This window comes from Coenobita brevimanus, chromosome 2 (assembly GCF_032717465.1).
Source record: "Coenobita brevimanus isolate Jiangsu-jjx chromosome 2, ASM3271746v2, whole genome shotgun sequence".
NCBI lineage: Eukaryota > Metazoa > Arthropoda > Malacostraca > Decapoda > Coenobitidae > Coenobita > Coenobita brevimanus.
Window position 1 is genome coordinate 33,746,355 of NC_136955.1, and position 26,453 is coordinate 33,772,807.

A 26,453-nucleotide genomic window follows, 5' to 3' on the forward strand; every position below is an offset into this window, starting at 1 on the left:
ACGTGGGAGCCGGGTAATGCCACAAATTTAGTATTCATGAATATGTTTAGAGGTTTTACCCCCTGGGGGTAGGGGGGATTTCAAGAATACTCCCCCAGTATCCCTGCTTGTCGTACGAGGCGACTAAAAGGGTTGGTGATGGGTTAGTGCCCCACCTCGTAAAAAGAACTAACTAAAAAAGCGAACAAAGCACCTCGGACCCAGACGCACCATACGTTGACGACTAAGGAACGGACGAAGGGCATTCTTAGGGTGGGAACGTGGAATGTGAGAGGAGTGAATGATGAAGTGAAAGAGAGAGAGATTGTTCAGGTGCTTGAGGTTGCAAAAGTGGATATATGTGGATTGACTAAAACTAAATGGAAGGTGAAAGGGTGAGAGAATGGGAATATGGTTTAGGTATATGTGCAGGAGTCAGTGAAAATGAGAGGGCAAGAGAGGGAGTATCTCTGATGATAAGCAAGAAGTGGAAGGAGAATATAAGAGAGTATGGAACAGTGGGTGCAAGGATTGTATGGGTGAGGATGAAAGTAGGTATACAAGCGTGGGCGATTGTATGTGTGTATGCCCCGACAGGGGATCGAGTGGCAAGAGTGAAAGATGAGTTTTGGGCAAGTGTAGAACGTGTATGGACAAGTTTGAGAGGAGCAAGAGAATGCTGTTGATTGGAGACATGAATGGCAAAGTTGGGAATGTACGAATGGATGGAGTGGTTGGTCATTGGGGTGTACCAGCTGACGTAGATGGGAATGGAAGTGCTTTGGTGGACATCTGTGCTTGTAAGGGGTTGGCAATAGCCAACACCTACTTTCGGCATAAGATGATCCACCGGTATACATGGAGAGTAATGAGGAGGATGGATGGTGAACTTGTTGAACGAAAGGCAATGATAGACTACGTGTGTGTGGATGAGCGAATGAGAAGACAAGTGTTGGATGCAAGAGTGTGGAGAGGGCGGGGGAATGGAGTCTCGGACCATCACTTAGTGTTGGCCAAGGTAGAGCTGCAAAGAAAGTGGTTGAGGAGACGAAGGGGAAGTCAGGAGGAAGCAGCTCCTGTGAGAAGAGTGAAGAAATTGCAAGATAGTGAGAAAATGACAGAGTATAAGAGCATAGTGGAAGAAAGATTGGGAAGCTATGAGCTAGAGCAGATGGAAGGGGTGGAAGACGTATGTAAGATATTCACGGAAGAGATAGGCGCAGCGTGTGAGGCGGTTTGTGGAGTGAGGAGGAGATGCACGGGTGTGCAAGGGACAGCATGGTGGAATGATGAGGTGAAACGAGCTGTGGAACAAAAGAAGAAGGCATATAGTGAATGGTTAGCAAGTAGTGGTAGGGGAGAACATGAGAGAGAGAAGAGAGAGGTATATGTGAGCAGAAGGGAGGTTAAGAGACTGGTGAAGGAGAGTAAAAAGAAAGAGGATGAGGAGTTTGGGAGGAATCTGAGTGTGAAATGGAGGGAGAGTAAGAAATTGTTTTGGAAGGAGGTGAAGAAAGTAAGGCAGTGTGAAAGGGGAAATAGTAGGGGAATGAAAGATAGGAATAATAGATTGTTGGAGGAGAAGAGAGAGAAACTGAGGAGATGGAAGGAGCACTTTGAGGATTTGTTGAATGTGGAGAGTGAGAGCAGTGCGAGTATAAGTGGTTGGGGAATGGCTGGGAGAAGAAGAGATGAGAGGAGGGAGGAAGAGATCAGTAGGGCGGAAGTAGTGAAAGCAATGAAGAATATTAAGTTGGGAAAGGCCCCAAGAATTGATGGAGTGTGTGGTGAAATGCTTAGGTATGGGGGTGAGATTGTTGTGGAGTGGATATGGAAGTTGTGTAGATTGGCTTGGGAAGAGGGAAGGGTTCCAGAGGACTGGAAATCAGGTATAATTGTTCCTTTATACAAAGGAAAAGGAGAGAGAGAAGTATGTGGTAACCATAGGGGTATTTGCCTACTTAGTGTGACTGGTAAAATATATGGTAGAATACTCATTGATAGGGTTAGGCATATGACAAAGGAGCTAGTTGGAGAAGAACAAGGGGGATGTAGGAAGGGAAAAGGGTGTGTAGATCAGATATTTGTTCTAAGATCTTTAGTGGAGAAGTATCTAGAGAAGGGAAGGAAAGTGTATGCTGCCTTCATGGACTTGGAGAAAGCTTATGACAGAATAGATAGGCAAGGTATGTGGAAGGTATTAAAAATATATGGAGTGGAGGGGAAATTGTTGAGTTCTGTGAAGAGTATGTACGAAGGAGCTAGGGTTACGGTGCGAGTGGATGGTGAGCTGAGTGAGTTCTTTGATCTCAATGTGGGACTGAAACAGGGTTGTGTGATGTCTCCATGGCTGTTTAATATAAACATGGATGGGGTTGTAAAGGAGGTGCAGGGTAGGGCAGTGGATGTGGGGGTGGCTCTAATAAATGAGAGTGAGATTTGGAAGCTTCCGGTGTTGCTGTTTGCTGATCTGAAAGTTAATGTAAACAAAAGTAAAGTTATGGTGTTTGAGAGGAATGAAGTCACAGAGTGTGCAGTGAGGTTGGATGGTGAGGATATGGAGAATGTGAGTGCATTCAAGTACTTGGGTAGTGTGATGAGTAAGGATGGAACTTGGGGGGATGAAATGCGTGAAAGGGTACAGCAGGGAATGAAGGTTGTTGGTACACTGAAAGCAGTGATGAGAAATAGGGAGGTGAGTACGGAAGTTAAGAAATCACTGCATGATAGTATTGTGATCCCTACCCTGACGTATAGAAGCGAGGCATTGACCTTGCAAGAGGGGAACAAGTCAAGAGTGAGAGCAGTGGAAATGAGTTACTTGAGGGGAGCATGTGGAGTGACGTGGAGGGACAGGTTGACGAATGAAGAAGTGAAGGAACTCTGTGGGGTGGATGTGGATGTGGTTGAGAAGATTAGGAGAAATACACTGAGGTGGTTTGGACATGTGAAGAGAATGGAGAACGAAAGACTGACTAAGAGGGTGTATGTAGGTGAGGTGGAGAGAGGGAGAGGGAAAGGTAGACCGAGGATGAGGTGGAGGGATGGAGTTGAGAGGTATATGAGGGAGGGGGGGTGATTTGGGGGGAGGGTAGTCAAATGGTGGGTGACAGAGCGACTTGGAGGCGTTTTGTCTGCAGCCACCCTTTGCAGGATTAGGGCGTCAGGCTATAGATAGATAGATAGTTTAGAGGTACTGTAATTTCTAAGTTAGATAGAGTGTAATCTGAATACTAGTCTATAAAGGCTCCTGTTCTAAGTAGTAGTTCATGTGTTAATGATCGATATAGGGACAACTTTATTTTTATATGTATATATCTCTGTATCTATGCATAGGTAGTGTAACTGGGAGTGTTGAGCTATGGGAGTTCACCCATCTGGTAGGTAACAAATAACAGAATATTGAGGGCGCCAAGTTTAAACCTTAAACAGAATAATAATGGGTATGCCATTCTTTCCATATCATTGTTGTGAAATGCTTACTAATGAAGCTGCTAGAATCCAAATATGTGAAATTAATAGTCAGAAAAGGCAAAGATAATGTAATTTGTGAGGATCAATTAGTTCCACTTGCCTTAGCCGTCACTAGATGGCATAAGCTACCCCAAACTCAGGGCGGGATGGCAGTAAATTCAGTATTTAACTGTAGTAAGGAATGAATCCCAAATTTTCCCCAATTCAATCAAAAGTCCTAACGTCATGTGTACTATATAAATAGTGAAGAGAATTAAAACTCACCATATCGCAAAAACAGTCTCATTTGACTAGCAATAGCGTCCCTAAGTGCCTAGCTAAGCCACACTGGCTAACCAGACGTTACGAGTAACAGACGTTGTTTCAGTCCACAGACACCGTGACTTTGGGGTTTGCACGAGGCCATCATGTGAATTTGCCCATAGATTTGATGTATACACACTTACACTACTCACAAATAGATTTATAACTAAATGTAGTAGCAATTGAATTATGAATCAATCAGGTGAACCTTTTTTTGATAGTAGATAAGGTACAGAATTTTGAAAGTTAATGTGATCATGTAACGGAAAAACGAATTTAAACTCATCAACTGTTTTTTTTCTCTCTTTTTTATTAATAGGTTAGAAATATTGGGAGTGTTAAAGTGAATTTAGTGGTTGTAAGGATATGTAATTTTGAATTGTTCCTCTTGGCTGAGCAAGCCCGAGTGATTATGAAATATTAGTGAATTGTGTGATGAGTTTAGACTGGCCCGACGTAATAGTACAAGAGTGAATATTTTTGGTTCGAGGCTATGCCAGCCCGAAAAGACAGTCCATGTCATTGAATGTCCCAGTCTTGAGGCTATTCACGAGCCCAAGAATAACTGATAATCGAGAATGAAATGTGATGAACTCAGGAGTCATTGTTAAATATTCAAATTGTTTCGCTTGGTAACAGTACTGTATTACTATCGCCCAAACTAGTACTTAATTTACAACTCTTTTCATATTATTAAAGGTCATGTAATTCAAAAAAATGTCTGTTGTTTAACAAGTATAGATTTATTAAAGTAATGTATATGTAATTTTGATATCCAACCAAGGGAATTTTGTCCTCTCACGCATGACTCACTCCCCTTCCAGTTCAAGATTCCTCTGCTTTGGGAACGACTAACACACGTGGTACTAACTTATTCTCGACTTGGCTAAAAATACAAACGCTACCAAAAATATCCTTTATGCAATTAACCTTTATCATTCAAAGTCGAAGTTACTCCCCCCCCCTTCGTTTTTTCTTTGGTGAATACTTTATCAGTCATTGAGGGGAGACTAAGTTGGGTACCCTTTGTATTATCAACAATTAAGTTAAACAGAACAAACCTGATAAATAATGATGGGATAAAATTTCTCATCGTTACACTGATGAACAACGGTGGGATAAAAAAAAAATACCGTTACACATTGGCGACACACCCACAAGCCAGGTGAACGGAGAGGAGTGTGGTAGGTGTGGAGACTGGAGCAGGAACAGAGCACCGGCGGTGGCTCAGTCGCTAATACCAATACACCAGTCCTGTATGAGACAGCCCTAGAATGTATTCAATATGGACGGTGGGTGTTAGCGCCGAAGTGGTGACATGTAGAGGTGTATGGTATGTAGGAGGACTACTGGGCCTTGGGAGCAGGCTGTGAAGCCTATGCGCAGAGTCGGACACATAAAAAAAAAAAAAAAAAGCAAAGTGTGGCCAAGGGGCTATTTCACTGAGAACATACTGTATGAGGCGATGCGAATGAGATCCGGCTCACCGCTGTCACCAGTTTATTCCCCCAGCTCTTGTATGCCCAGTTAGGAGAAATACCAGATGTCTTGATGTAGTTTCAACGGGAGTTTATTTGGAGAAGATAAACAGAGGTCCAACCCGTTCTATACCAGCCCCTCAACTACCCACTGTGACAACAGTGCGGGGAGCCTGCTTGGAGGGCGTTATGCAGGTGTTACCAGTCTTCGAACTTTGCTGATACATGCACAAATTGTCACGTAGGCACTCACTACTAGAGACGTATACTGTTAACTTATACACCTATACACTGTTAGTTCTAGTTTGCAAGTTCAAGAGATTATCAACGTATGGTTACAATACAAAGGTATGGTTACAAGGTATGGTTATACTGTACTCATTGCAAAACCAAGGTTGGCTGTTGTGTATATGTATGCAGCAACATATCTTGCTCTTGTACTCCTGAACTTGAATCTTCTGAATTCTCTACTTTCAGACTTTGGCTATCTTGTCATATTCTGACTAAATATATCTGTTCTGCTTACTTCTTATATACTACTGACTATGAACAATTCTTCGACTATCTTACTTCTAGGATGGAACACATACTTTCAATTTCTCCTTTCTCTGAAATCTCCATTCAAGGAGATTTCAGTGTTCACCACTACCTTTGGCTTTCCTCTTGTTTCACTGATCCACCTGGTGAGCAAGCATACATCTTTTCTCTCCTCAGTGACTTCGAGCAGCTTGTACAGGACCCTACCCGTATCTCTGACTGCTTTAGAGAGAGTTCCAGCATAACTGACCTCTTCCTTACATCTATTCCTTCTGCGTACAGTGTTAATCGTTCCTCTCTCTTGGGCTCCTCCAGTTACAACCTTGTCACCTTGACCTGTTCTATCGCTTCAGTACTGCCTGTGGACCATCCAATGAAGCGGCGGCTGTAGAACTTTGGAACTGCTAATTGGGAGGCCCTCAGGCTGTACTTCTTTGATTTTCCGTGGAATGATTATTGTTACATGGCCAAGAGCCATCTGGGTGTGCCTTGCACATTACACAGGTTATTCTGTCGGGCATGGAAGCATACATTACTTTCTCATATCCTGTGACTAATACAAGAAATCCTTGGTTTAATCACGCTTGTTCTAATGCCGTCAACAACAAGAAGGCCTACAAAAGGTTCCAAAGCCAGCCACCCCTGAATCTCATCTATGTTTCAATCCAGATTCGTGCTGTCTGTTCTTAGTTCAGCTAAAAATAATTTCAGTGGTACTAAGTACTCTGAACTCTCCAACTCAAATTCTTCCGACTCCTTCTGGCACCTTGCCAAAAACCTTTCTACCAACTTTACTTCATCCTATCTTCCTCTTTGCCACTCTGATGGCTCTGTAGCTATTTCTTTTACTGATAAAGCAGAACTTTTTGCCCAGACCTTCTCCACTTCCACCATAGACTATTCTGGTGCTATTCCTCCATCATTCCCCCCTCTGACTTCCCCATGGCTGGCATTAAAATTTCTTTAGTTGATGTACTTTCTGTCATCACTGGCCTCAATACTAACAAGGCAAATGGGCCTGATGGGGTCCCCCCTGTTGTCCTCAAGAACTGTGCTTTTGTGCTTACACCCTACCTAGATAATTCTTATGCCTCTGTCTGTCAACTTTTGTACCTTTCCTTCTTGCTGGAAGTTTGTTCTCATTCAGCCTGTCCCAAAGGAGGGTGACGATTCCCAGCCCTCTAACAGTAGTCTAATTGCTTTAACATCCTCTATATCAAATGTATTTTTTTTTTTTTTTTTTTTAAGAATACTCCCCCAGTATCCCTGCTTGTCGTAAAAGGCGACTAAAAGTGTTGGTGGAGGGTTAGTGCCCCTCCCCGGAAAACAACTAACTAAAAAAAACAAACAAGAAGCCTCGGACAAGGGCTGACCAAACGATGACGACCCAGGACCGGACAAAGGACTTGGTAATGGGTACATGGAATGTAAGAAGAGCGAATGATGAGGTGAAAGAGAGAGAGATTGTCCAGGTGCTTGAGGGTGTGAAAGTGGATGTATGCGGAATAATTGAAACAAAATGGGGAGGAGAAAGTGTGAGAAAGGGAGTATGGATGGGGTAAATGTGCAGGAGTAGGTGAGAATGAGAGGGCAAAGGAAGGAGTATGTATAGTTGTGAGTAAAAGATGGACGAAGAGCATAAGACAGTATGGATCAGTTGGGTCAAGGATTGTGTGGGTAAAGTTGAAAGTTGGAATACAAATGTGGGCGATTGTGTGTGTGTATGCCAACGTAAGATCGTGCTAGAAGAGTGAGAGAAGAGTTCTGGACAAATGTAGAAGTGTGCATGGAAAAGTTTGGAAGGAATGAGAGAGTGTTTTTGATCGGTGATATGAATGGTAAAGTTGGGAATGTGAAGGTGGATGGAATAGTTGGTGAGTGGGGTGTGCCTGCTGAGATAGATGAGAATGGGAGGGCGTTAGTGGACATTTGTGCTGGGAGGGGGTTGGTGATAGCCAATACCCTCTTCAGGCATAAAATGTTCCACAGGTATACATGGCGAGTGATGAGAAGGGTGGGTGGTGAACTGAATGAAAGGAAGGCAATGATTGATTATGTGTGTGTGGATGAAAGGATGTGAAGATGTGTAATGGATGCAAGAGCTTATAGAGGTTGGGGGAGTGGACTTTCTGACCACTACTTGGTGGTCGCCAGAATTAGGATTCAAGTAAGATGGAGGAATAGAAGAAGGGAAAGACACGAGGAAGGAGTAGTTGCAAGGAGAGTGGAAAGGTTACAAGAGGATGAGAAAAAGGCAGAGTATAAGAGAGAAGTGAAGGAACGATTGGGCAAATATGAATTGGAGCAGATGGGAGACGTGGAAGGTGTGTGTAGGATATTTACAGAAGAAATATGTGCAGCATGTGATGTGGTGTGTGGAAGGAAGAGAAGACGGAGGGGGGTTCAAGGAACAGCGTGGTGGACTGAAGAGGTGAGACAGGCTATGGCACAAAAGAAGAAAGCATACAATGAATGGATGAGAAATAGGGGTGTGGAAGAAGTTGAGAGGCGGAAGAGAGAGTTATATGTAGAAAGAAAGAGAGAGGTGAAAAGATTAGTAAGAGAGAGTAAAAAGAGAGTGGATGATGAATTTGGAAGGAATTTGAGTGTAAAGTGGAGGGACTGTAAGAAAATGTTCTGGAAAGAGGTGAAAAGAGTAAGACAGGGTGGAAATGAAGTTAGCAGGGGAGTGAAAGATAAAAATGGTAGATTACTAGTGGAGAAGGGAGAAAAAGTGAGCAGATGGAGAGAACACTTTAAGGAATTGTTGAACATAGAGGATAGAAGTAATGTGAGTATAAGTGGTTGGGGAATGGCTGGGAGAAGGAGGGAGATGAGAAGACAGGAAGAAATCAGTAGGAGAGAAGTTGTGGAAGCAATGAAGAAAGTTAAATCGGGGAAAGCCCCAGGAATTGATGGAGTATGTGGTGAAATGCTGAAGCATGGGGGAGAGATAGAGTAGAATGGATGTGGAAGATGTGCAGATTGGCCTGGGAGGAAGGTAGAGTCCTGGAGGATTGGAAGTCAGGTATAATTATTCCCTTGTACAAAGGAAAAGGGGAAAAAGAAGTGTGTGGTAATCATAGGGGCAATTGTGTTCTTAGTATAATAGGAAAAGTGTATGGTAGGATACTTATTGACAGAGTTAGAGAAAGAATAGAGAAATTAGTTGGAGAAGAACAGGGAGGCTTTAGGAAGGGAAGAGGTTGTGTAGATCAGATATTCATTCTTAGATCTTTAGTGGAAAAGTTTCTAGAGAAGGGAAAGAAGTTGTATGCGGCTTTCAGGATTTGGAGAAAGCATATGACAAGGTGGTTAGACAAGGATTGTAGAAAGTATTAAGAATATGTGGAGTAGATGGGAAGTTGTTGAATGCTGTGAAGAGTATGTACGATGGTGCGAAGGCTGCAGTGTGTGTGGATGGTGAACTAAGTGAATTTTTCTCTTTGAAGGTTGGGTTGAAACAGGGATGTGTCATGTCTCCATGGTTGTTCAATCTGTACATGGATGGGGTAATAAAAGAGGTACAAGGTAGGGTAGTGGATGTTGGAGTGGCCCTGGTGAGAGAGGATAGTGTTTGGAAACTTCCTGTACTGTTGTTTACAGATGATACTGTGTTGTTGAGTGAAGACGAAGGGGAGCTGCAAGGCTTGGTGGATGAGTTTGGGAGAGTGTGTAAGAAACGGAATCTAAAGGTGAATGTAGGGAAGAGTAAAGTGATGGTCTTTGAGAGAGGTGAAGTCAGTGAATTTACAGCGAGGTTGGATGGTGAGGAATTGGAAGATGTGAGTACGTTTAAGTACTTGGGTAGTGTGATGAGTAAGGATGGAGGTTTGGAGGGTGAAGTGCTTGAAAGGGTACAGCAGGGAGAAAAGGTTGCTGGTTCTTTGAAAGCAGTGATAAGAAACAGGGAAGTGAGCATGGAATTGAAAAAGTTACTACAGGACATTATTGTGATACCAACTCTAACGTCTGGAAGTGAAGCTTGGACGTTGTTGGAAGGACACAAGTCAAGAATGAGAGCAGTGGAAATGAGTTATTTAAGAGGAGCCTGTGGAGTCACATGGAGAGACAGGCTGACGAATGAGGATATAAAGGAGCGTTGTGGTGTGGATGTGGATGTGATAGGAAGCGTTATGAGGAACACACTGAGGTGGTTTGGCCATGTGGAGAGGATGGAGGGTGGAAGACTGACGAAGAGAGTGTATGTGAGTGAGGTGGAGGGGGCAAGAGGGAGGGGGAGGCCGAGGATGAGATGGAGGGATGGGGTGGATATTTATATGAGAGAGGGGGGTGTGAGTTGGGAGCAGAGCAGTGAAATGGTGGGGGATAGGGCGACTTGGAGGCGATTTGTTTGTGGCCACCCCAAACGGGATTGAGGCGTCTGGCAATAGATAGATAGACAGATAGACATTTTCTATCACTACAGTACCTTCTTTCTGATCGTCAGTATGGGTTCCATGAGAGACGCTGTACTGGCGATCTTCTCACCTACCTTTCAGACTCCTGGTTATCCTCCTTTCGGGACTTCGGCGAGAGGTTTGCTTTTGCACTTGACATCTCAATGGCCTTCGATCGAGTCTGGCATAAATGTTTAATTTCCAAACTGCCTCTTACGGTTTCAACACACCTATCTGCACCTTCATCTCTAGCTTCCTTTCTGGTGGTTCAGTAGCTGCTGTTGGAGATGGGCAGCGTTCTTCTACTATAGCTATCAATAGTGGTGTTCTCAGGGCTCTGTCCTATAACCAACTCCCTTCCGTTTAATCATCGGTGGCCTTCTGAGCTGTAAATCTAACCCTGTCCACTTATACGCTGATGACTCCACCCTTGACCTTTCCATTTGCATCCCGCAGCATCCATCAGTTACTTCAACAAACAAGGGATGAGGGATAATGTCTGACTTGGCTCACGTCTCTGACTGGAGTAAAAGTAGTCTTGTTGTATGCATCAAAAACTCAGTTTTTACATCTTTCAACCCAACAAAATCTTCCGCAGGAGTATCCTTTGATATTTAACAATATCCAACTCAATCCTGCATCATCTTTAAACATTCTTGGGGTTTCATTCCCGCGGGATTTATCTTGGCAAGATCGTATTATATCTTCTGTAAAATCTGATTCCAAGAGACTCTCTGCCTTCTTTACCCCTGCATAGTTGTTGTCTTTATACACGGGTTTTATTCACACATAGTACAACTTCACATGCGGGGAGGCTCCCCGTATACAGCTCTTCTTAAACAAGGTGGAGTCATAGGCTTTTAGGCCCATTAACCCTCCTCCTTTTTATTGGCTCCCTCCATCCTCTGTCTCTTCACCGCACTGTTGCATCTTTATCTCTTTTCTGTCTCTACCACAATGGTCATCGCTCCTCTGAACTGTCTGCTTGCATCCCTTCATCACTACGGCGGGCGCATAGCACCCGTCTAGTAACTATAACCCTCATCCCTTTTCTGTCCAGCTCCCTAATGCAAGAGTTAACCATTACTCCCAGTCCTCATGTATGCAACAGGTCAACTCTGGACCTGTCTCCCTCTGTCTGTTTTTCCTGCTGCCTATGATCTCCAGTCTTTCAGGCGCAGTGTGTCCAAGCATCTCGAAATGAAACGAACGGATCTTGAATTTGACATTGTTATCATGTTTTAATTTTTTGCTTGGAGGGAACAGTCTTGTGGGCTCCTGGTCTTTGGTTCCTTCTTTCTTACCCCCCCCAAAAAAAAAAGAAGAAGAAGAAGAAGCTTTAATCTTAGGAGCTAGTGTAAAGATGCCAAAGAGGAAGCTAGGGTTACAGAAGAATCGGGTGTATATTTTAAAGAAACAAAAGGTTAAATGATAGGGAAGAAATTACTAGATTGCTGAAAGAAATCGGTGGTCATCTACGCAAATTTGATGATATACCACGCATCGCAGGAACCCAGTATCTGCAGAACTTCCAGAAATAACTACTGAAGAGACAAAAAGAACTTTGAATAGTATGGAAAGAGGTAGAGCATCAGGAGAAGACATTATCACAGTAGCTTTAATAAAAGATGCATGTCAGCCTGGAAAATTATTGTCCAATTAACCCCCTTTCCTTGGGGGAAGCAGCCTAGGTATATATATATATATATATATATATATATATATATATATATATATATATATGTGTGTGTGTGTGTGTGTGTGTGTGTGTGTGTGTGTGTGAACTAACTTTAACAGGCTATAGCAGGGTAGTCATTGCTTTGAACCATTCATGCCTGACATGTCACATGTGAATATGTACGAAGAGGGATGTTGGACAGGACACTAATTTATGTGGAATCTGGGCAAGAACTGCCATTGTATGGACTCAAGGTTATAAAATTACTAGTATTATTACATATGTAAAGTACAGTCTGCAACTCTGCATAAAATAATATATATACTGTGTAACTTACAATGTTGAGTTTGTTACGTCTGTTTATTTTTCCCCCATTTGAATATGGATATGATAAAAAACAATTGACTGATTCCAGCAAATTACATTTGGTAGCTATATGTTGTTTATAAAGTCCCATAAATATCCTTTTTTATCAAACCACCAACTACTAAAATCGAAATAAACAAAACTATCCCTTGACTCTTCCAAACAGGTAAAAAAGATCGTTCATTGGAGGAATAAAGCAGATATAAATGCCGTACTTGCCTTCACACACACACACACACACACACACACACACACACACACACACACACACACACACACACACACACACACACACACACACACACACACACACACACACACGCACACACACACACACACACACACACACACACACACACACACACACACACACACACACACACACACAGAGCAGTGGCGTATCCAGGATTTTTGCCGGGGGGGGGGGCAAACACTTGGACTATTTCCTCAAAATATCTGTCACCACACTGATGTGAGTGTCCCGAAAACACACACACTTGGCCACATTCGTGATACTATCGCTTTTTTTCTATTTTCATTTGCGGTTTTGTATTTCTCTCTCTCTCTCTCTCTCTCTCTCTCTCTCTCTACTGAGCACATATGTGTAAATTAAAATTCTCTGCCGTAGCCACCCCCAGCCTTGTATTCTGTTTTGTACTACTGCTGTGGTGGTAGCCAATAGAAATTCTGTTTTCCACTACTTATTCTTTTAGTTTGATTCTCATTGGCTCAGGCATCAGGGATGTTGCATACGTCAAGACTGACCTAAGTAAATACATCTGGTGGGAGTAACCTCTCTTAATCCTTGACATAGGTGACCACTCGACCTGCCCCGCTCAGCAGGGAATGTTTCTCATATCACCTGAACCGTACTGTACTGTACAGAAAGGATTTTTCCATTAAGGAAAAAAAAAAATGCTTAAAGCTATTCATCCTGAAAATTTTCACCTAGAAAAGTGGGGGGGAAGGACAAAAGGTACTTTGTCCCCCAGCCTCCAAAAAGTGTGGGGAAACACGTCCCCCTGTCCTCTACCCAAACGAGGCCCCTGGCACACATATTTATATCCGCTTATCTTCAAAATTTCGTCTGAGGTGATCAAAATGGCTTCATGCAGTCCTCAAAAATTCTGTTTGTTCAGTTGTTTGTAACAATAATTGTGCAATGATTGTTTGCAACTGGCTACAGGGTGAGAGGATATGGTTGCAGGGTGAGAGGATGTGGCTGAGGGGACAGGAAGGCAATTTTTACACCTCATCAGGATTCAAGTGCAAAACATCATTAGAGCTCTAATATTAACTACACAATCTAAGATGATAGGTGAAATTGTTAAGTTATAACTAGTCATTTTTTCCCAAGGGTTTTATTATATTTAGTCTAGCTTTCAAAGTAAATTATTGCTCTCAAATAACTATTTTTGGAAATAGGTAACATTGTTTAATATAAAAGTAGTAAAATTAGGAAAACTGTATTGTCATACTAGAACTATGCCAAAAATCCCTTTTAGCATTTCCCCAAAATTTTCCCAGGAAGGGCAAACTGGCCCCCCTGTCCCCCCAGTGGCTACGTGTATGAGAGAGAGAGAGAGAGAGAGAGAGAGAGAGTATTGGACGCGGCCACCTACCAATGAGTTTACCATGATCAGAACTGAAGAAACTTTAAGGAAATGTGAAAGCCTGAAGAAACCAAATGGAGACTTGGTTTAGAAAGGAGCCAGATGTTTGTTGTCAGAGAGTCTATCATAATAATAACGAAGACCATCAGCGACGTAATCAAAATAGCAAAAAGATTTATGCAAAGTTTTACGATACATTCATCGTTGTCCGTGAGTCAGTTCAGGATGGAGAAATACTGGATACAGTGATCCTCAGCATTAGATGGGCAGAGGAAGTAAAGAGAAGTGAAGATGGTGTCGAGAGGAATGAAGATGGGTAAGAGAGAAGATGATGGTCTCATCAGTGATCCTATTCTTGAGCATATGGCTTTACATTATATGAAATAGCAAAACTACTTACGAAATGTTTGGAGGTCAGGCTTGTGCCCAGACCTTAGAAAATGTCCCTATTCTTCTAAATAAAACGACATTTAGGACCTACCGTCAGATTAGCCCTCGCCATGTTGCTTTACAAAAATGTTTTAACAGACCGAATTTTTCTTACTGTTACGTCCCCACCCCACACTGCCACAGGCTTCAACAGCAGTAGTTCAGTACAGGAAGGACGTTGCCCATGAGTTGTTCTACTTATGGTCAGCCTTTCGGTGTACAGCACACAAGATCAGCTGTGGCAAAAATAAACACTGGATTCTTAAAGCTCACTGTCTTATTTTCCAAATAAAATGCTTTCCAACATCACCTCACTATTCTCACAAGCACTGGAGCTATACAAACTTTACAGATTGCATTAACACTTAATGCTTGACAACACTTCATTATTTTCACAAGTACCAATGATATACGAACTTCAATAACATTTCACCGTTTTCACAAGTACTGAAAATATACAAACTTCACTGCACTGACACTGCGCTACACTCAAACTGATCTGAAAACCGCCTGAACTCGAAATAGTCTCTTATCCATCCTTATATAAGCTTGCATTACTAGAATGATTTACTTCTCCACAATTCTGGTGTAATCTAGAGAGGGAGCACAGTTACCAACTCGGAGACAACAAAAACATGCAAGAGTTTTCTTACATTACATAACACTGTAAATCATTTACCATACGAACTTAAATTACATAATTTAACAAACAATCACGTAAATAAAACATTATTGAGAAAAAGAGCACAAAAATTAATGCATAACTTTCGAAATAACTATACTCACAAACAGCAGGCAAACTGGCAACTCTGACTCGTACCGAAACCTACGGTAAACGTTGAGAAATATCAAGATGCTCCTCGACTACCTAACTGGCAAATCCCGCTTCTTAACGTTATGTTTAATGGAACCAGCAAAGTTAACTCAACACCAGACTTCATTTAGGTTACTGAGCAGGTGACTGATAAAACTTCATGATGTAAGAAACCATTGTTCATGCTGTTTACTTGTTACGACAAATTAGTTGTTTCTGTTGAAAAACCTGCTGTGATGAGAGCAATGCTAGGACGAGCTATAAAAGAAGCTTATAAATTATACTGCAAGATGTTTATAGTACAACAGTTATAATACTTCTTAAGGGTAGTTACAAAATATCAGTAAAGAGGCATACGAGACAAACATATACAAATTCACCCAAGTTATTCACTGCATGTCCAGAGGACATTAAAAAAATGGAGTGACGAAGGAATTAGGAACAACGGTGTGCAATCACTGTAAAGGACTGGGAAATTATGTTTAATGGACATGTTCATTCCTTGCAGTAAAATCAGGATATGAAAACTAAAATGTGTTGCGGAATGCACATACCTAAGAGTGGCAGTTCAGGCACTACATGGGATTGATATTAAGCGTATAATTGGAATGAAATATTGAGGTTTTGGCAAACTAATGTGCAACATGAATGATAACAAAGGCGTTAGTTATATAATTAGTGCCGTTTCCCTTCTATCTCATGAATTGAAAATGTGGAGTCTAATCAAATCCTTGGAACATATATTTAGGATCGCTTTGAGAGGAATGGAAAGGATCGTGTAAGGTGTCACGTCAAAAAGATATTCGTGGAAAAGGAACCAGACGGAAGTAGGGGATTTTATCACTATAATAAAAAAACTAAAATTGATGTGGTCAGGTCACATCCTTCGTAGAACAGCCAACAAACAGACAACCCAGGGACTGAGTAACAGTCCAGAGACTGAGAAGAAGGGGAAGACAGAGGACAAAATGGAGAGTTGAGATTCGGAATTCACTGGAATTGGATAGAACATGCTAACAGAAGACTATGTCCTACAGTGGATGATAATGATGATGATGATCATGGCGTGTGTGTGTGTGTGTGTGTGTGTGTGTGTGTGTGTGTGTGTGTGTGTGTGTTTTGAGGAGAAAGTGTTCAAATCATGATTCACCTATATATTGAATAACACCCGACTTCATCCTCATATCCTGTTTGTTATGTTAGAGTATGTTATTTACATACCCTACTCCTTTTTTTTCAGCACACCAGGAGAATGTTGAAGCATTTCCTTCATTAATCGGTGACATTATTTCCCAATATGTACGTAAAAATAATTCTCATTTTACTTTCTGGCAGTTGTTGTGTCACTGATACTTCTTGTTTTCTCCATGGTGATGAAAACAAGCTGTGCCACCACATCACACCGACCCTAAACGATGCTCAAATTTACATAAACCAAGCTTCCCCAACCTGGTGTTTTACAGTACGGTCATGTTCCGTGACTATTACAATAGTATATTTGTACAGCATCAGCATTGGTATTACAAGGTCATTACATATTGCCTGTCTTATAATCAGTCAACCATTTTTACAGGGCAGCATCCTGAACGCCGTTGCAGTGTCCATTCACCATGACCCACGTTACTGGAAGGACCCCCACCAGTTTCTTCCCGAGCGGTGGCTTGATGAAGAAGGACGATTTGTCAGCAAGAAGGAAGGATTTTTACCCTTTAGTGTTGGTAAGGCAAATTTTTCAAAGCATAGAATTATTACCAAAACTAAATAACAGAAGGTGTAAGGAAGTCTCTAATATTTGCCTATCATTATTGAAAGACCCTTAGTTGTAGATGTGAACAGTCTGCATCCTAATTTATAGAATGTAGGCACCAGCGATATAGAAGTATCATATTTATTCTATCGTAGGGGGGTCTCAAGAATACTCCCCCAGTATCCCTGCTTGTCGTACGAGGCGACTAAAAGGGTTGGTGGTGGGTTAGTGCCCCACCTCGTAAAAAGAACTAACTAAACAAGCAAATAAAGCGCCTCGGACCAGGACGGACCATACGTTGACGACTTCGGAACAGACAAAGGACATTCTGAGGGTGGGAACATGGAATGTGAGAGGAGTGAATGATGAAGTGAAAGAGAGAGAGATTCTTCAGGTGCTTGAGGATGCGAGGGTGGATATATGTGGATTGACTGAAATTAAATGGTAAGGTGAAAGTGAGAGAATGGGAATATTGTTTAGGTATATATGCGGGAGTCAATGAGAATGAGAGGGGAAGAGAAGGAGTATGTCTGATGATAAGCAAGAAGTGGAAGGAGAATATAAGAGAGTATGGAACAGTGGGTGCAAGGATTGTATGGGTGAGGATGAAAGTAGGTATACAAGCGTGGGCGATTGTATGTGTGTATGCCCCGACAGAGGATCGAGTGGCAAGAGTGAGAGATGAGTTTTGGACGAGAGTAGAAGCATGTATGGACAAATCTGAGAGGAGCGAGAGAGTGCTTTTGATTGGAGACATGAATGGCAAAGTTGGGAATGTATGAGTGGATGGAGTGGTTGCTCAGTGGGGTGTGCCAGCTGAAGTAGATGGGAGTGGTAGTGCTTTGGTGGACATCTGTGCTGGTAAGGGGTTGGCAATAGCCAACACCTACTTTCGGCAAAAGATGATCCACAGGTATACGTGGAGGGTAATGAGGAGGATGGATGGTGAACTTGTTGAACGAAAGGCAATGATGTACTACATCTGTGTGGATGAGCGAATGAGAAGACAAGTGTTGGATGCAAGAGTGTGGAGAGGGTGGGGGAATGGAATCTCTGACCATCACTTAGTAATGGCCAAGGTAAAGCTGCAAAGAAAATGGTTGAGGAGACGAAGGGGAAAACAGGAGGAAACAGCTCCTGTGAGAAGAGTGAAGATTTTGCAAGATAGTGAGAAAATGATAGAGTATAAGAGCATAATGGAAGAAAGATTGGGAAGGTATGAGCTAGAACAGATGGAAGGAGTGGAAGACGTATGTAAGATATTCATGGAAGAGATTGGTGCAGCGTGTGAGGTGGTTTGTGGAGTGAGGAGGAGATGCAAGGGTGTGCAAGGGACAGCATGGTGGAATGATGAGGTGAAACGAGCTGTGGAACAAAAGAAGAAGGCATATAGTGAATGGTTAGCGGGTAGAGGTAGGGGAGAAGATGAGAGAGAGAAGAGAGAGGTATATGTGAGCATGAGAAGGGAGGTGAAGGGACTGGTGAAGGAGAGTAAGAAGAAAGTGGATGAAGAGTTTGGGAGGAATCTGAGTGTGAAATGGAGGGAGAGTAAGAAATTGTTTTGGAAGGAGGTAAAGAAAGTAAGGCAGTGTGAAAGGAGAAATAGTAGGGGAGTGAAAGATAGGAATAATAGATTGTTGGTGGAGAAGAGAGAGAAATTGAGGAGATGGAAGGAGCACTTTGAGGATTTGTTGAATGTAGAGAGTGAGAGCAGTGTGAGTATAAGTGGTTGGGGAATGGCTGGGAGAAGAAGAGATGAGAGGAGGGAGGAGGAGGTCAGTAGGGCGGAAGTAGTGGAAGCAATGAAGAAGATCAAGCTGGGAAAGGCCCCAGGAATTGATGGAGTGTGTGGTGAAATGCTGAGGTATGGGGGTGAGATTGTCGTGGAATGGATATGGAAGTTGTGTAGATTGGCTTGGGAAGAGGGAAGGGTTCCAGAGGGCTGGAAATCAGGTATAATTGTTCCTTTATACAAAGGAAAAGGGGAGAGAGAAGTATGTGGTAACCATAGGGGTATTTGCCTTCTTAGTGTGACTGGTAAATTATATGGTAGAATACTCGTTCATAGGGTTAGGCATATGCAGAGGAGCTAGTTGGAGAAGAACAAGGGGGATTTAGGAAGGGAAAAGGGTGTGTAGATCAGATATTTGTGCTAAGATATTTAGTGGAGAAGTATTTAGAGAAGGGAAAGAAAGTCTATGCTGCCTTCATGGACTTGGAGAAAGCTTATGACAGAATAGATAGGCAAGGTATGTGGAAAGTATTAAAAATATATGGAGTGGAGGGGAAATTGTTGAGTTCTGCGAAGAGTATGTACGAAGGAGCTAGGGCTACAGTGCGAGTGGATGGTGAGCTGAGTGAGTTCTTTGATCTCAGTGTGGGACTGAAACAGGGTTGTGTGATGTCGCCATGGCTATTTAATATATACATGGATGGGGTTGTAAAGGAGGTGCAAGGTAGGGCAGTGGATGTGGGGGTGGCTCTAATGAATGAGGGTGAGATTTGGAAGATTCCGGTGTTGCTGTTTGCTGATAATACAGTATTGTTGAGTGAAGATGAATGGGAGTTGCAAGGTTTGGTGAATGAATTTGGGACAGTGTGTTGGAGAAGGAGGCTGAAAGTTAATGTAAAGAAAAGTAAAGTTATGGTGTTTGAGAGGAATGAAGTCACAGAATGTACAGTGAGGTTGGATGGTGAGGATATGGAGAATGTGAGTGCATTCAAGTACTTGGGTAGTGTGATGAGTAAGGATGGAACTTTCGGGGATGAAGTGCGTGAAAGGGTACAGCAGGGAAGGAAGGTTGTTCGTTCACTGAAAGCAGTGATGAGAAATAGGGAGGTGAGTATGGAAGTTAAGAAGTCACTGCGTGATAGTATTGTGATCCCTACCCTGACGTATGGAAGCGAGGCGTGGACCTTGCAAGAGGGGAACAAGTCAAGAGTGAGAGCAGTGGAAATGAGTTACTTGAGAGGAGCGTGCGGAGTGACATGGAGGGACAGGTTGACGAATGAAGAAGTGAAAGAGCGTTGCGGGGTGGATGTGGATGTGGTTGAGAAGATTAGGAGAAATACACTGAGGTGGTTTGGACATGTGGAGAGAATGGAGAATGAAAGATTGACTAAAAAGGTGTATGTCGGTGAGGTAGAGGGAGGGGTAGACCGAGGATGAAGTGGAGGGATGGAGTTGAGATGTATATGAGGGATGGGGGGTAAGCTGGGGGGAGGATAGTCAAATGGTGGGTGACAGAGCTACTTGGAGGCGTCATGTCTGCGGCCACCCTTTGCGGGATTAGGGCGTCGGGCTATAGATAGATAGAAAGATAGTAAGATGCTTCAAAAAAATATCAAAACCTGAAAAGCTGTCCATATCTTCGTGCTGTATTTTAAAAATAAACTCCTGAATATAAGGTATATATAGTAATGTACACTGGATATTTTAAAGGGGGATTCAACAAAAATAATCTCTCTGTATTTTGTGTTCATTTTATTATTTTGAATATTTAATTAGTATACTCACCATAAAAATTTCATGGTGATGAGTAATTTCAGGAACTCTGCCAATGATATTCGCTCCATGCATTGTCACCAAGAAGGAAGGATCCTTATCCTTTAATGTCGAGAACCCAATTCTTACACGATGCCCAGAATTTTATCCACCTCTGCCTTGCTCAAATAAGTCGGAACCAACACGTTAAAGATAAAAGTTTTTCAGTTATTTAATGTCAGCAGAGGGATTAGGTTAGCCATCCACCCTTGAATGCACTCTACTGTAGTACTTTATCAACAGGCCTCTACACCTTGAGTGAAGGTTTTGTTTCTTTACTGTGTTTGAAAACACTGAGAAATTAACCCGTCACGTCCCGAGCCTTTCCGCACCTATGACATCCCCCAGTCCCGAGCCTTTTTGGAAAAATCTTTTTTCTTATGAAACTTCCGCTTAGGTCGAGAAACTATGGAAAATCTTGAAGAAAGTTGTCTCTGCAGTCTATAAGTGGTCTATACAGGTGCGGTTTCCCCCCGCAGGTATCGTATTCTGTAATGGGCTGGATATGCGTAAACGTTTTCTATGGTAAGGAGTAATGGGACAAACAACACACAACACCTCTACATTTATTGAATTTGTACTAATAAACAATAACAGTAACAATATAATGGATTTCAGACACATATATAGGAAAAATAAGCATTGTACCATCGCGCGAGCATAGCGAGTTAGGTCCGAGTCGTAACATACTATCTGCTAATTTTCTGTTATGAGTCTACCGATCATTTTTTCTACTTGTATACTTCTGTTTCAATGACAATTTACTAATTACAACTGTTTGTAAGTGATTTCAGATGTTTTCATTCATTTTGATGACATGCAGCATAAGTTTAGCGCACATCAGCTTAGTAAGCGCACTCGCTATGTCTCGTATTTCAACATACCAATTTGTTTTATCACTTTCTAATTATTTTCCCATTTACATAGAACCTTTCACCCACCACTGTGAAGGTTTTCAATTATTTTCATTCATTACGAGGGCATTTAGCGATATGCTAGCGCCTATTCACGTAGCAACCACGATCTCAAACACTCGTGTTTCATCATCTACTTTATTTATTCACTCCAATTATATTTTCCCACTTACATTACACACGTTTACACCCCTCCAATGCACTGTACATACTTACTGCCATTATTTATTCAAGTGAGCGTGAGAATATCGCCTGAAAATACCCTCGCAAGGAATGTTACGTCATACATAATACTCACACACTTATATACTAATTCACGCACACACTTATATACTAATTATTCACTTTATCACTTGCTGACTTTTATTTTGACTAATACGTGCCTTATTCATTCGAGTAGGCGTCAGGAAATCTTATCTTTATAGACACGCTATGAATATTTGACTTAGGAAATACATCATCATATACAATAATTTGTACTTATATTATACCAGTAAGAATGTCACATAATAGAAAATATATAATAAGGGGTCGTATTTATTGCACTGAGCGACAGAATATCGCATCAAACAACCCTCTCTATGTAAGTTTCAACTTAGGGCAGATTTATATACTTACACCCAATGTTTGCACTTATGTTCTACCCGTAGGCACTTTATACTAATATTTGGCGATCCACATGACTGATTTTTTCACAGAGCGTCTGTCTGTCGCATTTACATCATAATTTCTGCGTCCTTTCGCAATCACACCATGCTAAAATTGCAGCAACGTGTGGTATTCACTAAAACATGGGTGAATACACAGACCCACGTCACAATGCACGCACTCATAGCGGGTGTCCTTCCTCTGTGTCGTGAGTCGCACCTGGGAATTACTGCACACGTGACACCTGCGCTGGGGCCTAGGTCTGTTGGGCTGGGGCGGGATAGGAGTGGGGAAATGGCGGGCGGATATTCTCTGGGGAGTGTGGGTAATAGGGGCAGTGCGGGGGCGCTGTTGGGGCCTTTCAACCGCATATTTTGCAAAGATTTCTCGTGTGAGCTCCCTCACAAACCCTTCAAAGGTTTCCTGAACTCCTGTGGTCATGGCGTGAAGGTGGTGGCAATTCAGAGCAGTGATATCTAGCAAGTGAAAGAACAGTTTCTTATACCACTTCATCGTGGTCCTGGCACACTCTACCGTCGATATCATGGAGTCTGACTGGTCCACGAGGCGCATGTTTATATTATAGTCCATGACACATTCAGGTTTCCAAACACGACGCCTGCTCTCGCTATGGTAATCAACAGAATCAGTACGGTGCATCAAGGGGCGGTGAACCGTGGACAAGAGGCTTACTTCTCTGTTGTGGTTCCACATTGTTGCAAGGATGTTGTTTGCTTTGAAGAAGACAACCTCACTCCTTGCAAGTTTCCGCCCTACCTTGACCATGTGACGCCGGTTCACCTTTACGGTTCCACATACTCCCGTTTCATGTCTGTGAAGATAACGAGCGAGAAGAGGGCTAGTGTACCAGTTGTCGAGGTAGAGAACGTGACCACGATGAAGGTAGTCTTGTATCATCGTCTTTACCACTGCTCCAGAAAGTCCTATACTTCGATCTTCTATTATGTCTGTCTGTGCACCGGTGTACAAGACTATGTCTTGCACGTATCCAGTCCTACAGTCACACATAACAAAGATCTTGAACCCAAAACGGTGCCTTTTGCTGGGTATATACTGTCTGAATGAAATATTGCCTCTCCACAACACGAGACTCTCGTCTATGACGAGATCTCTATAGGGATAGAATGAGGATCGAAAGGTTTGCCTGAGGTGATCAAAGACCAGCCTAATTCGCCTCATTTTGTCCATGTTGTTTGTATTTGCAGGGTCATTAGCATCATAAAAATGGAGGCGACTCAGAATTTGTTGAAACCGATTACGGCTCATCACTTGACCAAATATGAGGGTAAACATAACAGGGTCCCTAGTCCAGTAAGCAGGAATTCTATTTTTTCTCATTATACCCATCAAAAGGACAAGGGCAAAAAATAAGAACATTTCTGGAATGGAGACAGGGTAATCATAAATCATTGAATGCCTACTCCTTGTTCCCAATCTTTCACTTTCTAGCCGCTGGCCGCTTGCAAACAGGTTTGTTTGAAGCACGATCTGATCAACGAAGGCCTCACTGAAAAAAAGGTGGAAAAAATCCAACCTGCTTGAATTGCAGTGAATACCTGGTGCAATGCAGCCAGATCGCCCATGCTCAGTGAAGGGGTGAATGAGGGGAGAAAAATCACTCCCATCCTCCCAATCCCACGACACAAATCCCTCGTCCCCATCACCGCCTTCATCTGGGTGGGGAGGAGATCCTGGTTGGGGAGGTTGGGGAGAAGGAGTACGGAGGGCTTCCCCACTGTCACTCCTCTTCCCTCTGCCTTTATCCTTTCCCTTTCCCTTACCCTTATGGCCTTGAGGAACATTAGGGGGCTGTGGGGATGAAATAGTTTGATATTGGGGAGCAGAAGACGTGCTGGGGAGTGGTTCCTCCCCACCTTCCCCCTCCATTACCACACCACGTGCTCTCTCACGCAACCTTGCTCGACCACGTGTTAGGGGATATTGGGGAGCATAAGACGTGCTTTGGAGTGGTTCCTCCCCACCTTCCCCCTCCCTCACAACCCCACGTGATAAGGAACGCACCCGCACTGGCCCACGTGATCCACTCTGCCGCCTCACACTGCGTAGGGAGAGCAATGACTCACCCACCTCACTCTCACTTTCCCTAATCCCAGGAATGTCCATTTCACTCCCCACTCCCTCCACTACACTTCCTACCACCCCAAACAGAATGCTTGGCCCATACCTGCTTAGACGACGTGGTGTGCGCTCTGGGCCACGATGCGTAATCACCTCCCGCCCATACCACGTGGCAGCACGTCCCACGTCTCCGTCCTCGTCCTCGTCCTCGTCCTCGACCTCTAATTCGGCTTCCAAGGCACGCTGGGGATAGGGATATGACATACCACGTGCCTTCTTTGCCTCCTGCCCCTCTCTAGCAGCACGGTAAGTCACGTACTGCCGTTTCCTTGGTGACGGAACTTCCTCGTCACTGCTGGTGGTTTCTTCCTCGTCTGGCTGCACATAATCTTTGTCCATCTCCTCGTCATCCAGTGGGGAATCACTGTCGCCGGTAAAGGTGTCCAGGGCGACTTGAATTTCGCTCTCTGATAGACCTCTCTTAGCTATGTCTGAGCAGGACCGTGGCTACCAGGTGAGTGGACGAGTGGCGGGCTAGCGCGGGCCGCGCGGGGTCGCCGAGTGTCCCCGTCTGGTGGCAGGTAGGGGAAGGTCAGGCGAGGGTACGTACCGCAAATCAAGCGCGAAATTTGAAAATTGTCGAAATTATGCACATTGCAATTGCACGACGTACTGGTACGTCACCGGGACTGGCAAATGCAAATCGTGGTGACGTACCCATACGTCGTCGGGACGGGGCGGGTTAAGACACGGGTAATACCTTAATAACTAAAGACTAAACTGACAAGAAGAACCCAACGAAAAAAAAGAAGACAAGTTATCCAAATATCGTGTAACAGTTGTACCCTGCTTTGGTCGGGTTTGGCAAACTTATGGACAATAACTGTTGTAACCAAAACGCCATGGACAACATTACATGGCCCACCCAGGAGGAATTCTGTTTTGTCTTGCTTTGTTTTGCTTGGTTTCCACGAATTTCCTCGGAAATCTACCTCTGTTTTACGTCTGTTTTTTTCTCAGGTGGATTTTCAGATTGTCTTTGAGAAAGTCTTTTAAGTATATCCATAAAAGATTCCATTACAGACAACTGTGGATATTTTCTTGAAACGTCGGAACTGGAGTTCAGGGGTTGTGACCCATCCAGCGTGACAGATGCATTGCACCTGTGGTAAATATTATTTTTTCCTTTGTTCATAACTATCCATATTTTTAAATGTAGAAAACTATGGATAGTTGTAGCCGGTGGATTGGTATCTGAGTCTTGTCCGTCACCTGAACTCTGCACACTGTCCATATAATGCTCCTGACCATCCAGGCCGTATCTATTCACTTGCAAATCTTCAACTCCGTAACTTGAAAATTGTGATCTCACACTGCTAACACAATCATACAAATGAACAAACAGCAGATTGATATTATGAGATGTTACATAGACCAAGTAATACGGGTATCAGTAACAGTCACTTAAGATGCAGTGGCGTCTTGTGAAGCGGCTTTGACCCTCTCTCTCTCACTAACGATTTCAAATGCTACTCTAGTGGCTTTAGCAAAGCATTCCATTCAACTGAATGTAAAATACCACTCAGTAATATCACACCACACAAGAGCATCCTCCCACATCCCAACACTGACATTCACCAAAGATCCCTGAAGCTCCTGCATCCCGCAGTTTTACATTTGTTTTATTGCAGGAAAGCGGAACTGCCTGGGTGAAACTCTGGCTCGAATGGAACTCTTCATCTTCACAACAACGGTGTTCCAGAACCTCAGTTTCGCTGCACCACCAGGCAAAACCATCAACCCCAGTCATGACCCCGACAAGCCACTATTCCACGTCCCAATTTCCCAGGACGTCTTTATTACCCTTCGTGAGTGAGCCTGTTGAGGAGCTGAACGCTTCTGGGACCGTATTCTTGTGGAAGTCTTAGGATTATTTTTCTGAGGGATTATTAGGCTCCGTGGCACCTCATTCTCAGCAGTTCAACAGTGTATATCATATTACATTTGTAGTATTTTCTTGATAAGTAGGTGCTGGAGGGGGGGGGGACGCCCTCGCGTGGTATCACAGATATGTCCATGTCCCTCTGCTGCCTGGTAATACAAATATTCCTCAGATCCCTCCCTATCCTCCCAAAGCAGGATGGTGGACCGCAGGAAAAGGGTAACGTCAGCCCACAGTCCACCGGGTACACATTCATATGAACCTGAGGTTGCAGCTACTACTACTTGAGAAATTGTGAGTAATAATATCGCGCCACTTTGTAATGAAAAGTTTGAATTCTTCGACGATGTATCATTAAAAAAAATTGATGGTCTCCAAAGACCGTAACATTTGGTTTTAAAAGTCAAGTTCGCCGTATCGATATATATCCTTATGTATGGAACTGTGCATCTTTATCACGGTCCTTGTGAGGTGCTGGAGAGGAACG

At 43.1% G+C, this 26,453-nt stretch overlaps 1 protein-coding gene across 1 annotated transcript in view; it reads left to right on the plus strand.

Annotated features, from left to right (window-relative positions):
* The window catches only part of LOC145391618 (cytochrome P450 2L1-like), a 257,804-nt gene extending 231,904 nt beyond the window's left edge, over positions 1–25,900 (plus strand). The window contains exons 9-10 of the mRNA XM_080266160.1: positions 16,645–16,789; positions 25,716–25,900. Coding sequence (XP_080122286.1) covers positions 16,645–16,789; positions 25,716–25,900 — 330 coding nt within the window. The remainder of the gene's footprint in view (positions 1–16,644; positions 16,790–25,715) is intronic.
* The last annotated feature ends 553 nt before the right edge of the window (positions 25,901–26,453 follow it).